At 41.9% G+C, this 13399-nt stretch overlaps 2 protein-coding genes across 6 annotated transcripts in view; one reads left to right on the top strand and one right to left on the bottom strand.

The window, feature by feature from the left end:
* The window catches only part of BOC (BOC cell adhesion associated, oncogene regulated), a 128986-nt gene extending 126994 nt beyond the window's left edge, over positions 1-1992 (top strand). For all 5 annotated transcript variants that reach the window (XM_083500886.1, XM_083500889.1, XM_083500887.1 and 2 more), the window contains 2 exons: positions 312-502; positions 1320-1992. In XM_083500886.1, the coding sequence (XP_083357012.1) occupies positions 312-502; positions 1320-1501 (373 nt within the window). In that variant the 3' untranslated portion in view covers positions 1502-1992. The remainder of the gene's footprint in view (positions 1-311; positions 503-1319) is intronic.
* Positions 1993-2510: 518 nt separating this feature from the next.
* CFAP44 (cilia and flagella associated protein 44) overlaps positions 2511-13399 on the bottom strand; it is a 51390-nt gene continuing 40501 nt past the window's right edge. The window contains exons 26-35 of the mRNA XM_083500884.1: positions 12276-12794; positions 11324-11527; positions 10646-10841; positions 10148-10258; positions 8843-8973; positions 8416-8532; positions 7149-7350; positions 5622-5782; positions 3703-3837; positions 2511-3320 (exon numbers count right to left, since the gene is read on the bottom strand). Of these exons, the coding sequence (XP_083357010.1) occupies positions 3135-3320; positions 3703-3837; positions 5622-5782; positions 7149-7350; positions 8416-8532; positions 8843-8973; positions 10148-10258; positions 10646-10841; positions 11324-11527; positions 12276-12794 (1962 nt within the window). The 3' untranslated portion in view covers positions 2511-3134. The remainder of the gene's footprint in view (positions 3321-3702; positions 3838-5621; positions 5783-7148; positions 7351-8415; positions 8533-8842; positions 8974-10147; positions 10259-10645; positions 10842-11323; positions 11528-12275; positions 12795-13399) is intronic.

Raw genomic sequence — 13399 nt, forward strand, 5'->3', positions numbered from 1 at the left:
CAGTTAACCCACCAAAATCAATCACCTATCATATCTAGTCACTGTCTGCTCCAAAATACATGGCAACCTCATCCTCTTGATAACCTCTGTGAAATGTAATGCTCAGTAATCACAACGCAATTGAAACTGCATACTATATTGTTGTGTAAGATTATATCCTACTAGAACCTAGAACAATGAGCATGGAAATGAGCGTATGAACTCTGCCAAACTGTGTCCTTTTTGTTTCTTCAATTAACTTGTATATGAGGAAGTTAATCAGAGGATAATTGAAGATGATGTCCTCAAATTGCTTTTTCTCTGCAACTTAGGTCACCTAGTCCTGGACCAGAACAGAATTCTTTTCTCTATGGGCTTCCAGATGACTCCACACACCAGCTGCTTCAGCAACACGACAATTGCCATCATCGTGAACATTACCTTGACCTGTGTCACTCTGTGCCACAAGGCAAAATGGGCAACTCCACTAAGGAAATCATGAAGGATCCTGTCTTCCATACAGGTCAGTGGCACATAAACCATAAAAGGAGATTTTTGCTGCTGTTGCTTTGGAGGAAAGTTGCTGCTTTCTAAATCTAGGGCAGGACCTTGATGTGAAAAGCAGAGAGAATGGTAGGCATGGGCTTTCTATTCAGTTAAAGTTCTGCATTATTTGCAAGTTATATATGGTGGCATATACAGAAACTAATGTTCAAGCATTTGAAATATACGGCCTAGAAAGATAGATCCAACTGGAGCATATTCAACTTTCCAATGACATTGCTGTGCCTCCAACCCAAAACTGCAATTTCAGTAAATGTCAGAGAGTGAATTTTGATTTGGAAAATGTCAAGTATTTTATACTAATGCAGCCTTCTTTCACACAATCATTTTTGTGTTAGTGTCACAGAAATGACTGCATGAAATAACAGTGTAGCTCAGGTCTGAAATGTCAGAAACAATTACCAAAGGCTTACTTGGCATTTACTAATATGCCTTTTGCTGGCAAATGGAATAAATCAGAGTAGAAACTTGTCATTAATTGGTGATTTTTGAGAATTTATCAGTAATTGGCAGAATTTGCAGATATTTTCCACTGGCATCACTTTTACTAGAAACTCTTAGCATTTCAGTATATGTCACTTCATTTTTTTTATATTTTCAGTAATACAATCATAGCTTGCTCTCTGACAAATTGTAGTAACCCTTCTGGAAGATCTCCAGAGCAGGGATTTAAGCTCTTTTGGTGGACTTTCATAGTGAATTCCTTTCAAAGTGTTTTGAAGAATAGTGGTATCTGACCAAGGACACACTTTCATTGTCCTTCCTTGTCTTCCCAGATTCTGCTTGCTGCCTTGGTCTAGTACCAGTTGAAGACGTAGAGAGGACAGATTTCTGCCAAGATGAACGACAAGTGTGGCCCCCAAACACAGTGGACACTTGCTTGGCCGGAAGCACAGAGAAGCATCTGAACAGCCTGCCACTGCATGTTCCCTTAGAGACACTTCCTGGCACCAGTTAGGGAACTAATTGCCTTACAAAGACTATTCTAAACAGAAAAAGGGTTATTTATTTTTGTATTACATCTCTATTTATATATTTATGCACTTGTAAATAGATGTGTATCTGCCTTCTATAATTACGCTGAAAGAAATGGCATAATGCGCAAGAGGTGATAAACTGAGGCAACAGCATGTGCTTCCATCAGATCACGACTTGGAAAAGGCAGCTTCCTACTCTCAGCGACAGAATAAGCACAAGGGCAAGAGCTGCATTCTCCAGCTGCAAGAAGGTGTCTCTAAATGGTGAGATTATGGGAAAGGGTCTTTACTTGCCTCCCAGCAGGAGGAATCTCATTGCAGAATGCCAAAGGAAAACAGATATAAAGTAGGTACCATATTTATCTGCATTAACAAGCAATATATACAAGCACAGATTCTGTGATAGTGTGCCTATATAATGAAACCAATGCCATGCTTCATCAAGTAAATAAAGACTGTTTCTTCCCTTTGACTGAACTTTTATTTAGGTTCCTTTTACTTAGGTAAAGCCTCCTTTCCTCATGTTACAGTCCCCTTAGCATTCATTTTTCACCAAACACACACCTCATTAAGGTAATGGATAACACTAAGGAAGAAAGTTTAGCACTCAAAATGAAACATTTTAAGCTTCTGGTTTCAGTGCAAATTTAGGGGTATTAATGTGATCAGGTTCTAGTCTATAGGAAGATGAGTCATCTAGGAAATGGTTTTTACCTATAACCATTTCATTAAGCATCATGAATATCTACTAGAGCAGACAGAGACCTTTTGTTTCTTTAAAGTAACAGCTTCCCTTTGAAGTCAGAGCCTGGTACAGAAATGTTTTTAAAAGTAAATAAATCAGTGCTAGTTTTTTTATATATATACCAGTATATATAAAAAGCTGAGAATTCTCCAGATAGCAAGCACATCATTTGAAGCAATGCTGAGTTCAGTACAAAGTATAAAGTGAACAGCTCCAGGGCTGAATGAGGACATCAAAACAATTGCTATATTGACTGAGATTTTATTGTCAATCTAAGTATTTATCAACAACACAATTCCAGGTTGAAAGTACAGATATGGAGACACATCTGCATCAAGATACTAATTGCCCGATCAGGAGGACAAGGCTGTATATCCATTGTGCCTGATCTTTGGATCCGGAAGTAAAACATCTATTTGAAGACTTTAAGACAGCATAGTTAATTGTGCCCTCCAGATGTCGGCCTTCATCAACCCTGACCATTTGGCCAGGCTGCCTGGGTTGACCAACACCACGTCCCCATGTGCCCAAAGCCAACAGTGTACACTAAGTAAATGTGAGATAGATGGGGTTGCTACTGTTTTCTTAATAGTGCCTCTTGTGCCTTTAACAGCCATATGAAAGACAAATTCAAGAGCTGCAACTTTCTCCCATCAATGTATCAAATCACTGAAGGCAAGGAAAAGTTTTAACATTCTGCCTGGCCTATGCTATTAAAAGGTCCAGAATTTCCGCCAAAAGGGGAAGAGCTTTAAGACCAGGACACATTATATGAAACTTAAATCTCAAGGGCTAGCTTGCGAATTATTCTCATGCAGTAGGATTGATATGCATAAAAAATGAGAACAAGGGAACGACATGAAAAGGATTTAATCCAGCATCCCACCTTGAGGATATCCAGGCTGAGATGGTGGAAAGATGCGGCCATCCTTCCTGCTTAGAAGAGTGATTTCTTCTTTCAGGACCTCAGCTTCTTGGGCTTGTAACTGGACCAATGCAATCAGCTTCTCCTTCTCCTCAATATCTGATTTGCGAGGCCCTTGGAATTCTGCTCCCTGAAGAAACAAAAGCCAAAAACTGCCCTCAATCACAGACGAAACAATTACTTATAGACTCCAGGTACAGAACACTTACAACACGTTTGACCGTAATGCTACCAAGGAGCTCACTCCTTTCTGGATGTTGGGCAAATGACTTTCTCTGGTGATTGGCTTGTGTCATTCCTCTCACCCAATGTGATTTAAATGCAGGCACATATTCAATACAAGGAATAAACCACAGAGAAAATGTGGATCAGGTTATTGAACACAAACAACACCCTCCCTAGGTAGGACAGCAGCTAGTAGGGTCAGTTTACAGTTATAACCTCTAAAGCAGCCCGAGAAAAAAGTTGATTTGGCTTGCTAGTCAGGAACAAGTGATCAAAGCAGCACATACCAGGTTATTCTGTAGTGCGTCCAACTTAGTTTCAAGTGTCATCTTCTCCATACAAAATGTGTTCATTTGCTTCAGTTTGCCAGTATTTTCTTGCGTCACCATCATCAACTCTTGACGCAGGTCAACAATTTTATCCTGCAACAGAGCAAAGATTTGCTGGAGTGATAAAAATATGAAAGCAGAACTATGAGAATGCCATGGTCTGGGAGCTACAGAGCCAGAGTAGTAGCAGCCAACAGGTCAAAGGACAGCTGGGGGAGGACGGGGAGAAGAGGGACACATGGCTTGAAGAGCTGTTTAACCTTGGCTGTCATCAGTTTTTTTGCCTACTAACCGAAAACAAAAATCATCCCCATTAGCAGTTTTGAGTTAACAGAAGCATTGCTTTAGCAAAACTGGCTCCCACTGTCCTCTGGATCTCACTGCCCTGGATAAATTATTAGCCCTCCAGACATTAGTTGGGCTACCACACTCTACTTGTGCATAGAAAATAACAGCAATAAGTAAGGAACCTTGCAAGTGCTTGTGATTACACTCGAATTACAAATCCTAGATTTGAGGGCTTGGAGTTTTGCATATAAACTCTCTTAATCTCTGCAGTAGAGGAGTTCTGGGTTAGCAACTCACCAGGTTTCTGATTAGTTCCAACAAACCTCATTCAATGCCACAAAAAACCTGTTGGCATCTGATAAAGAGAAGGAAATGTGTTTCTGCAAACACTATGAACATGTTACAGACCTTGCAATTTTAAACTGTTGTCAGCTACCCTCCTGAGTGTTGCACAGGCAGCAGAAGGCAGGACCAAAATCTTTTTATACATAATAAAATACTGTGCTGGGCTCTTGCCAGCAGGTTGGAAGTAAAGGTCCTTCATTTTTCTGGGTGTTCTTTAAAAAAAATACCTCCCCACTCACCAGAAACAAGGGGAATGAAATAACTGGGACTGAGCTACATCCACTCGAGCTGGCTTAGTTCAATATCCTGTATGAGGGTATCTTGGGGGGACCTCACATCACAGCTTTCGCCATGTCTTTTCAGGGCATGCTGCCAATCCACCCCTGACATAACCCCTACTGATCTTGGAGCTGACACTGGTGGGGCCAGGACTGCAGAAAGGGGAATTAAACATTGGATAGCTCTCTCCGACTTCAGGGCAGGAGATCCAGTGCTTCCTATGGCCCCTGTGATCCCCTATCAGGGGCCAAAGATGGTGGGCTAAATTATATATTGAAAGTGGTTTGGTGTGGAGAGGGTAGTTTTGTCTCAGTCTTTGCACAGATGCACCAAGGTAAATTCTACAGGCTTCCTAACAGAAAGGGCACAGTACCAAAATATAAGATAAACGATCCCTCCCTTTAAAGCTATCCCATTTTTTGAAAGAGTGTCCTGAATTGAGCTTCTGACGGATGATCTGATAAGACTTCAGGGTAAGGGTGTTCTACAGTTTTGGGACAGCAAGCAAGAATAATTCACTGCACATTCTTGTTCTCCTAAATTCTAGGATGGGTGGAATACATAGTAAAAAAAGGGGGGTATGAGATGTAATACCTTGCATATATATATATAATGGATTTATTAGATTATAGCAGTTATATGGTTCTGACGTGCCAGGAAACATTTTCATAGCACTGCATACATAATTTTCCAGACTGAGCATTTGGATAACTAATATACCCTTCCTCTGTGTGATACTTGTCCAGGATATCTTGCTCCTTGCTTGACAAGTGTATCTTCTAAATAATGATGATGCAATTACCACATTGCCTCCTGCTTCATAACCAGTGTTTGCTCTTTCCTGACTAAAAGGCAATTTTCGTACAGGAAATCCTCATGTTATATGTCTATTATCCAGCCCTACCCCCTGATCACACTTGCAGGCCACCTGGCTGCATCACAATGTGATTTAGAACAAGTCTTACCTCCCATTTTCTTAATTCTGCTGCATGAGTTTGCTCTTTTTCCATCATCTTCATTTTGAGTTCTTCCAGATTTGTGTTAACTGAAAGAGTCTGCAGGGCTTCCAAGTTCACTAATCGGCCAAATTTCAGCATCATCAGCTCATTGCATTTCTCTTCCAATCCTGCAAGATGAGTTTAAGGCCTTTGTGTTCTCCCTATTTTCCTTTTTTAAGATATGTATACCTACACACACAGAATACTACTGTGCATATTCAAAAATCCAATTCTAAACAGTGCAGCTCGTGGTAGCACAATCTGGGGGAGTGTGCAGGTAAATTAATTTGCATTGCAACAAAATGATGGATGACATGGCTTTGGAGAAGTTCTTTCCATCTCCAGAGTACCACCAGAAAAGGTGGGTGTGGTTATTCTTTTTTGTACCAGATGTATGAGATACTTCAATCTTACCAGAATTTTAGCTGTTGCGATCTTTGCCACAAGAGCCATCCACAGGTCGTCTGCTGCACTCTCAAGAAGTCTTTATACCCAACCCTGTGCAGCAATAGGCCACCACTGGCACAGCAGCAGTGACAATAACCTCTGAAGTGGCCCTGACATGTCCCAAAGTTGGCACAGCATAATATACAATCGCACTGGGGAAAGGGTCTATTCCTATGCACTGCCAAGCAAGCTAAGCACTGTTTGGAAGGATCATTTTCTCTTGCATATGACTGATGCCCTTCTTTAGGTATCTACACACCACCAGAAATTAAGTGTGGTGCCCAGCTTATGGGATGCTCTCTGCAGACAGAGAAAATCACCTGGCACAAAACTTTGTGGCTTTAAGGCACTGGGCACAGACTTTTTTTATCAGCTAAGGCCATTTTAAATGACGATACTGTCATTTTTCTGTTTTCAGCTGCTCATCCTACCTGCTGTACTATTTTTTATTTTTGCAAAAACAAAAACAAAAGACACCTTAATTGGTAAGATGCCTTGATAGGCCTTTTTTTAAAAAAAAAAAAAGAAAGAAAGGTAGGATAGAAATGTTTTAAATAAAGGAAGAAACAAAGCAAGTTGAGCAGTGCACAGGGTGAGGTCTGCAAGGTTCTCAAGTGTTTTACTTCCCTAGATTCATTTCAGGTTCACAGCAATCCTTTAGGTTGCTTCACACATTGAGTTGGGGGAAATAAATGTTTTCTCACATGGGCACACACCATGGGGAGGCATGGTCAACTGGGAGTTCACAGTAGCATGCATTCATATTGCACATGTGTTTTACATTAGAATGCTACTTTTTCACCATGTATAATATGGATACACATCAAATGTCTCTGTGCAACATTCAGCTCTCATTTTCAGAAGTAGGAAAAGATACACATTTCTTCTGAAACTGAGGCTTTGTGTCAGTCCTTTCATTTGTAGAAAGAAGCTAAGGCACTTAGAGTATACCTCCCAAGCAATAATTGTCAGTCATGTGTGATATGCAGAGAGGAAAAGCCTTCACACACCATATAAAAAGAAGCTGGAAACCCAGCATACACTCACGGTCAATCTTAAGCATCATGTCCCTCCTGTCTCGAATGAGCTGTTTGTGCTGCTGCCGGGCCTTCTTATAGAGTTCCCTCTGCTCTAGTTTCTCCTCCTGCAGGACCATGATCCTCTGCTGCAACTTCTCCAAAGACTGGTTGGTAAACACCAAAGACTGCGAGAGGTCAGGGGGGATTTCTCCATTTGAGATATATTCCACCTGCCAGAAATAACCACAGACTTATAAACGTCTCTGGAGCAGAGTGTGTGGCATTGTTACATCTATGACATTCCTCAGAAGTACACATGGCACTCTTTGCCCATGAGCTGTAACCCTCCAAGGCCACTTATGGGCAATAGGGGTCCATGGTGGCAGGGGGAGCAATAATCAGACAGCAACTCCACCCTGAATAAAATGTAATCCCCAGAGTCCCAGGTTTCCTTTTAAAAGAAAGGGTAGGTTTCTGGCATTTGCAGTGACAGCTGGACCATAAAGAAGGCTGATCGCCAAAGAATTGATGCTTTTGAATTATGGTGCTGGAGGAGACTCTTGAGAGTCCCATGGACTGCAAGAAGATCCAACCTATCCATTCTGAAGGAAATTAGCCCTGAGTGCTCACTGGAAGGACAGATCCTGAAGCTGAGGCTCCAATACTTTGGCCACCTCATGAGAAGAGAAGACTCCCTGGAAACGACCCTGATGTTGGGAAAGATGGAGGGCACAAGGAGAAGGGGATGACAGAGGACGAGATGGCTGGACAGTGTTCTCGAAGCTACCAGCATGAGTTTGACCAAACTGCGGGAGGCAGTGGAAGACAGGAGTGCCTGGCATGCTCTTGTCCATGGGGTCACGAAGAGTCGGACACGACTAAACAACAACAAACCAGCTTCCACCTTTCAGTGTTTTATCCAATGAATGAAGCCATAGCAATGATGGACACTGAGGAGAGAGCCTAGACAATGAGACAAAGAGAAGGCTAGACAGAGACATGCTTTATACAGACCAGGAGTAGCCAATGTGGTGCCTTCCAGATGCTGCTGGATTACATTTCCCTGAAGACCCTTGGCTTATACTGGTTGAGGCTGATGGGAGTTGTAGTCCAGCATCTGGAGGTGACCATGTTGGCTATCCCTGAGCTAGACTCTGGGCTTGCTTTTTAGTCTTTCCTGCTGGTCTTCCCTGCCGACCATAGAAAACAATTCAATGCCTACTGCAACTCATTGCAGAATATTTTGGTTATCAAGAAGTCAAAGTCGGAAACAGGAGCCCCGGTTGATTTGTTACCTGGTGAAGTTTTAGAGGCACAACTACATAGAGCTCATTCAGTCTCTGCTGCTTCTCCCGCTGATAGGCCTCCAGTTCCCAATCTGCTGCATCTAGGCTGGCTGCTACTACTTTCACCTTAAAAATAAATAAATAAATAAAAATCCAAATTCAAGCAGCAAGACCTTGCCATGAAGTCCTAAATCAGCATGAAAGTGTGATGAATGAGAGTTGCAAGGTCCAATCCATCCATGGTTTCATGAAGAGTTGCTTCACATGATCCTTTTGGGATAGAGAACCATGGGCTGAATCAGAAAGTGTTGCAGTTCTGCCCTTGGCAAAGGACTCATGTGACAGGTTACCCGCCGCGGCCACATCCCTCAGCAAAACCAGGCACCTAGAAATGGCAGAATTCCTGTTGGGTTGAACTGGAAAGAAGTCACTGTACCTTCTTGGCCAATAAATCATAGTCTTTTCTGACATTTTCTACAGTTTTCTTTTCCTCCACCAAGGCCTCCTCAATGTCCAGCCGCTTCTCTCGGAGCTGGAGTGTGTTTTCAAAGAGTGCCTCGTCACAATCTGAGAAGAGGAGGAGTCCGGATTAAGCAGCTGCTTTGACTGTTTTTTGTACGCTTTGGGTTCGAGCTCCATGTTGGGCAAACAATTCCTGCATTGCAAGGGGTTGGACTGGAGGACCTCATGGTCCCCTCCAACTCTACAATTCTGTGATTCTACGCACACCCCATGTACAGCACGGACAACCACCACCACCACCCCAGGAAACATAAGAATCTGCCTTATACAAAGTCAGAGCATTGGTTCACCTAGCTCAGTATGACCAACTCTGACTGTCAAAAGCTCTCCAGGGTTATAGACTTGGGCAATTCCCAGTTCCACCTGTATTTTCCAGGAATGGAAGCAGAGCACACACAGAGAGATGCACACATCAGCATCTGTGTAATTCTCCCTGACAACAGCTGATTTGATTAGCAGTGTAATGTCAGAAGGTGGGATTTCTGAGTGCAAGTTCTCCTCCAAGGTTCATGGAGACAGGTTGCTCAGCAATATCTATGTCTAAATATGTTGATTCAGAAACTGATATACAAAACACAACTCTTGACAAATAGGAATGCATCAGCCCCAGTGTAACAGGCCTGTTTATAGGGGACTTGTGATAATAAATTACCTAAATCTGCATAAACAAAAATAGGTCACTTGCAGTTTTTGTGAAGATTTACAAACCTATTTTTGAGAAATCAAAGTCTGGTAACGGGACATTATTGCTTCATACCATTAGATGGCAGCAAAGGGCTTAGACCAAAGTTTGAGCCATACAGATAAGTAACACTTAGAAAATTAAAATTCAGTAAGTGTGTGAAATTCTTCCCTGGGGCTTCCCTGTCCTCTCGGGAAAAGACATCAAGGCTTCATATCATACATAAATTGGTATTTATCTAGTGTTAACTCCTTCATATTGCTAACATACCAGCTACTATATTAGCAAAGGCACCCTAAAAATCCAGAGCTACTATATATATCATAAATATGAAGGAGGCTGAGCTTCTGGAATGTGGCCTGTTCTTGATATTCTAAAGTTTACATATAAGCAAAGCAGATAGAAGGAGATGGCCCAGACAGTAGCAGCATCTCCTTAAATCTCAAGCAAATAATCTCTTTTCAAAGGCTGATACACAGCCATCTCCAAAGATTAAATGAAACTTGGTATTAGCAGGAGGAGGTGAACATGACTTACTTTTTGGACAAACAGAGTCATCAAAGACTTCATCCTCAGATCCCGACTCTTCCTCATCACTCTCCAAACTAGACTCTTCATCGCTCTCTTCCTCACTCTCCTCATCTTCATCTGGAATAAGAAAGCAGCATTGTCACACAGGCAACTCCTGTTGAAGTAACACAGCCCAGAGAGCAAGCTCCTTCATCACGCGGGTCACCAAGGTAATATTCAGAGAACACAATGCAGCCATTAAAATGGCAGAAGGAAGTGTCCAATACCCACTGCTAAACACTGATCAGGCAGCACAAAGCAATTTGCAGAACCGACAAAGCCAAGCCAACTCATAGGCTTCTGTTAGAGAGGACTAGATTGAGGCTAAGGCTGAGATTATGGGGTGAATACACTGAGCAGAGGTCACAAGGTGGGACACGCATAGTTTAGTTCTGCCTCCACAGCAATTTAGAATTTGGTCAAAAGGTATATGGGGCAACATCGACATGAAACAGTATTTCCAACCTCCTTCGCCTTCCACTTCTTTCTTCTTAACACGCTTGATCCTCTTCTTTAGGACTTTAGTGAGGAAATTAGCAAATTTGTTGTTTTCCCCCAAAGACGCTTGGAAAGTGGCATAAAGGATCTTCTCTCGTTCCTGGAGCTTTGCAATCTCTGCTTTCTTTTCCTCAATTTGCGCAAGATAGCTATTTAATTTGTGCTTCAAAGAAAGAAAAATAGCATTTAAACTCCACGTGAGCAGCACTGGACACAACTATTACAGTCTGCTTAGCTACTGGGATGCAAGGAGGACTTATCTGTAAGAGAGGACAGAAGCACTTTTCTTCCCTGTCTGAAGAGGCTCCACGGCCAGCTCCCTATAGGGAAGCCATCTGGGGAAATCATAGAATTGTAGAGTTGGAAGGCACCACAAAGGACATCTAGTCTAAACCCCCTGCAGTGCAGGAATCTTTCACCCAATGTGGGCTTGAACCCATGATCCTGTGATTAAGAGTCTTATGCTCTACCAACTAAGCTATCCTGCCTACAACTCCTTCCACCTGTGCACTTTTGGGGGAGCAGAAGCCTCCACTGATGAGGGCTGTCCCTATCACATCTAGAATGGCCCTCTAAAACCAGCGGAGGTGGGTCTCTTATCAGGAACTTCAAAACTGTACAAAGCCTTTCATATGCCATGCATACTTGCATTTCCTCCTCCTCACTGGAAAGGCTGTTGACACGTTCCTGGAGAATGTTCTCATGTTTCTCAAAGTTCTTCAGGAGAAGCAGCTCTTGAAACCAAGTGATGTGGCGTAGGTCTGCAGTTTTCATCATTATGTCCAGTTTCAGTTTTTGGTGACGAAGAAGGCGAAGCTCAGCATCAAAGGTAATCATGAGCTCATGAACCTGGAGAGAGTGTTAAGTCAGAAGTAGCACTCAAAAAAGGAGTAGAAGGATCATGTCAACAATACTACTGTATTAAATGAACAGTTTTAACTGTGTCTCATTACTAAATTAACAGTTTCCTGCAATATTGTTGTCATTCTAAAATGACAACAATCTGAAGCTATTTCCTTCCAAATTGACATTTGTCCAAAAAAAGGCAAGTATTCAACCTAGGGATACAGTTTTTCACCTACTTCTGAAGCATGCATTCTGACTGGTGGCTGGGTCAATAGTATAAATTCTCCCAGGATCACACAGTTCACTGATGTGGGATTAATCAGAGATTTGAACATGAAAATCCACAGAATTTTTCACAATTGCTGACATAGTTCAACTTTACTTTAGAAACTGGATAGGAACGTTACAATCATGATACGCTAAATAAAGGCTAAATACAAAATTCTCCTTGCTTTCATATTATCATTAGCAGAAGTGGACCAGTTGTCTGATGTATCAAAGTGTGCAAAAATTTGGGACATTTTTATTTTGAGAAGCTTTTCCAGCTGGGTGAAAAGGCATTGATTCTGTAGTGTTTTTAAACCTACATTTAATTGCATGTAGTTTTGGTACCGTTTTAAAAGCTATTTTTAGTTAGTTTGTGCAAATTAACTTGAGACCAATAGGAAAAGGGATCCACGAAGGAACAAATGTAAAAGACTTCACTTGGGAGCAGAGTATGCCCAGTTGGCTTTGAAATATTTCCTCTTACCCTCTTGACCAAAACCTCTTGCATATAAATGTTCTGAATCTCCGCCCTCTTTGCGATTTCCAGTTCCAAGTCTGTAGGCTCCACTGCCTCAAACTCAAAAGATTTGACTGCCTGCGCAGCAGTTCCAGATGCTATTTTCATCGATTTCAAACTTGTTGACCGCATGGCAGTTTCTAAGTCCTTTACTGAAGGGGCACGATAAAAGCCTCCTCCGAAACCCCCTAGACCTCCGCCCTCTCCTGAAGGAGTTACTGGCACCATTTCCTTGAGCCTGGCCCGCTCTTCCAGATCATGTTTGAACTTCATGAGCATTTCAGTGTCATACTGGAACTGTTTCTCTGGAGTCTCTTCAGGAAGGAGTTGGGGAATTGGAGGAACAGGGACATGTTTGGATGGGTGGAGGGATGATTGGATTTTTTTCAGTTCTTGCACCACACACTGGATCTCTTCAATAATAGCCACCTTGAGGTCTCGGAGGGACACGATCCACTTGTTCATTTCCAGCTTCTTATCGTGTATCTGAAAGGAGAAGGGTTGGAACAGGCTTGCATTAAGGAACTCGCATTACGTCAATATTCGAGAACCCGTCCACCAAGACACTCTGCTTCCGCTCTTAGCACTACCTAAGCAAAATAATTTCAAAAGGAGACTCCAGTGTGAAACTGCTGAATTGCAATTCATCAAAACACTCAACTCAAGCCATTTGGGTCTGAATAGAGACAAAAGTTTCCTTTCCAACTACAGATGTTCATTTGCTCAGTATGCCAGAGTGATTATTTTATCATCTATAACTGCTGTTGTATAATGTCGCCATATTTATTTTGTAAACATTCTAACTCAAATTGAATTGTCACTATCTGTACATTTTGCATTCCATTTATATCTGATCTCACCGCTTACACCCCCCTCCCTATTTCCCCATGTGTATATATATTGCTACAAAAGAGGATCTGAATAAGTAAGTGGACTCTAGTCCATGTAAGCTTATCCCATAATTAAATTTGTTAAGTCTATAAAGTGCTGGAAGACTGTTGGGGTTTTTTGCTGTAGCAGACTAATACAGCTACCACTCCAGATATTACATTAAAGATGACTATAGTACAGAGGCAGGATTATATAGGAAT

This window comes from Podarcis liolepis, assembly GCF_965112155.1.
Source record: "Podarcis liolepis genome assembly, chromosome: 4".
Classification (NCBI taxonomy): domain Eukaryota; kingdom Metazoa; phylum Chordata; class Lepidosauria; order Squamata; family Lacertidae; genus Podarcis; species Podarcis liolepis.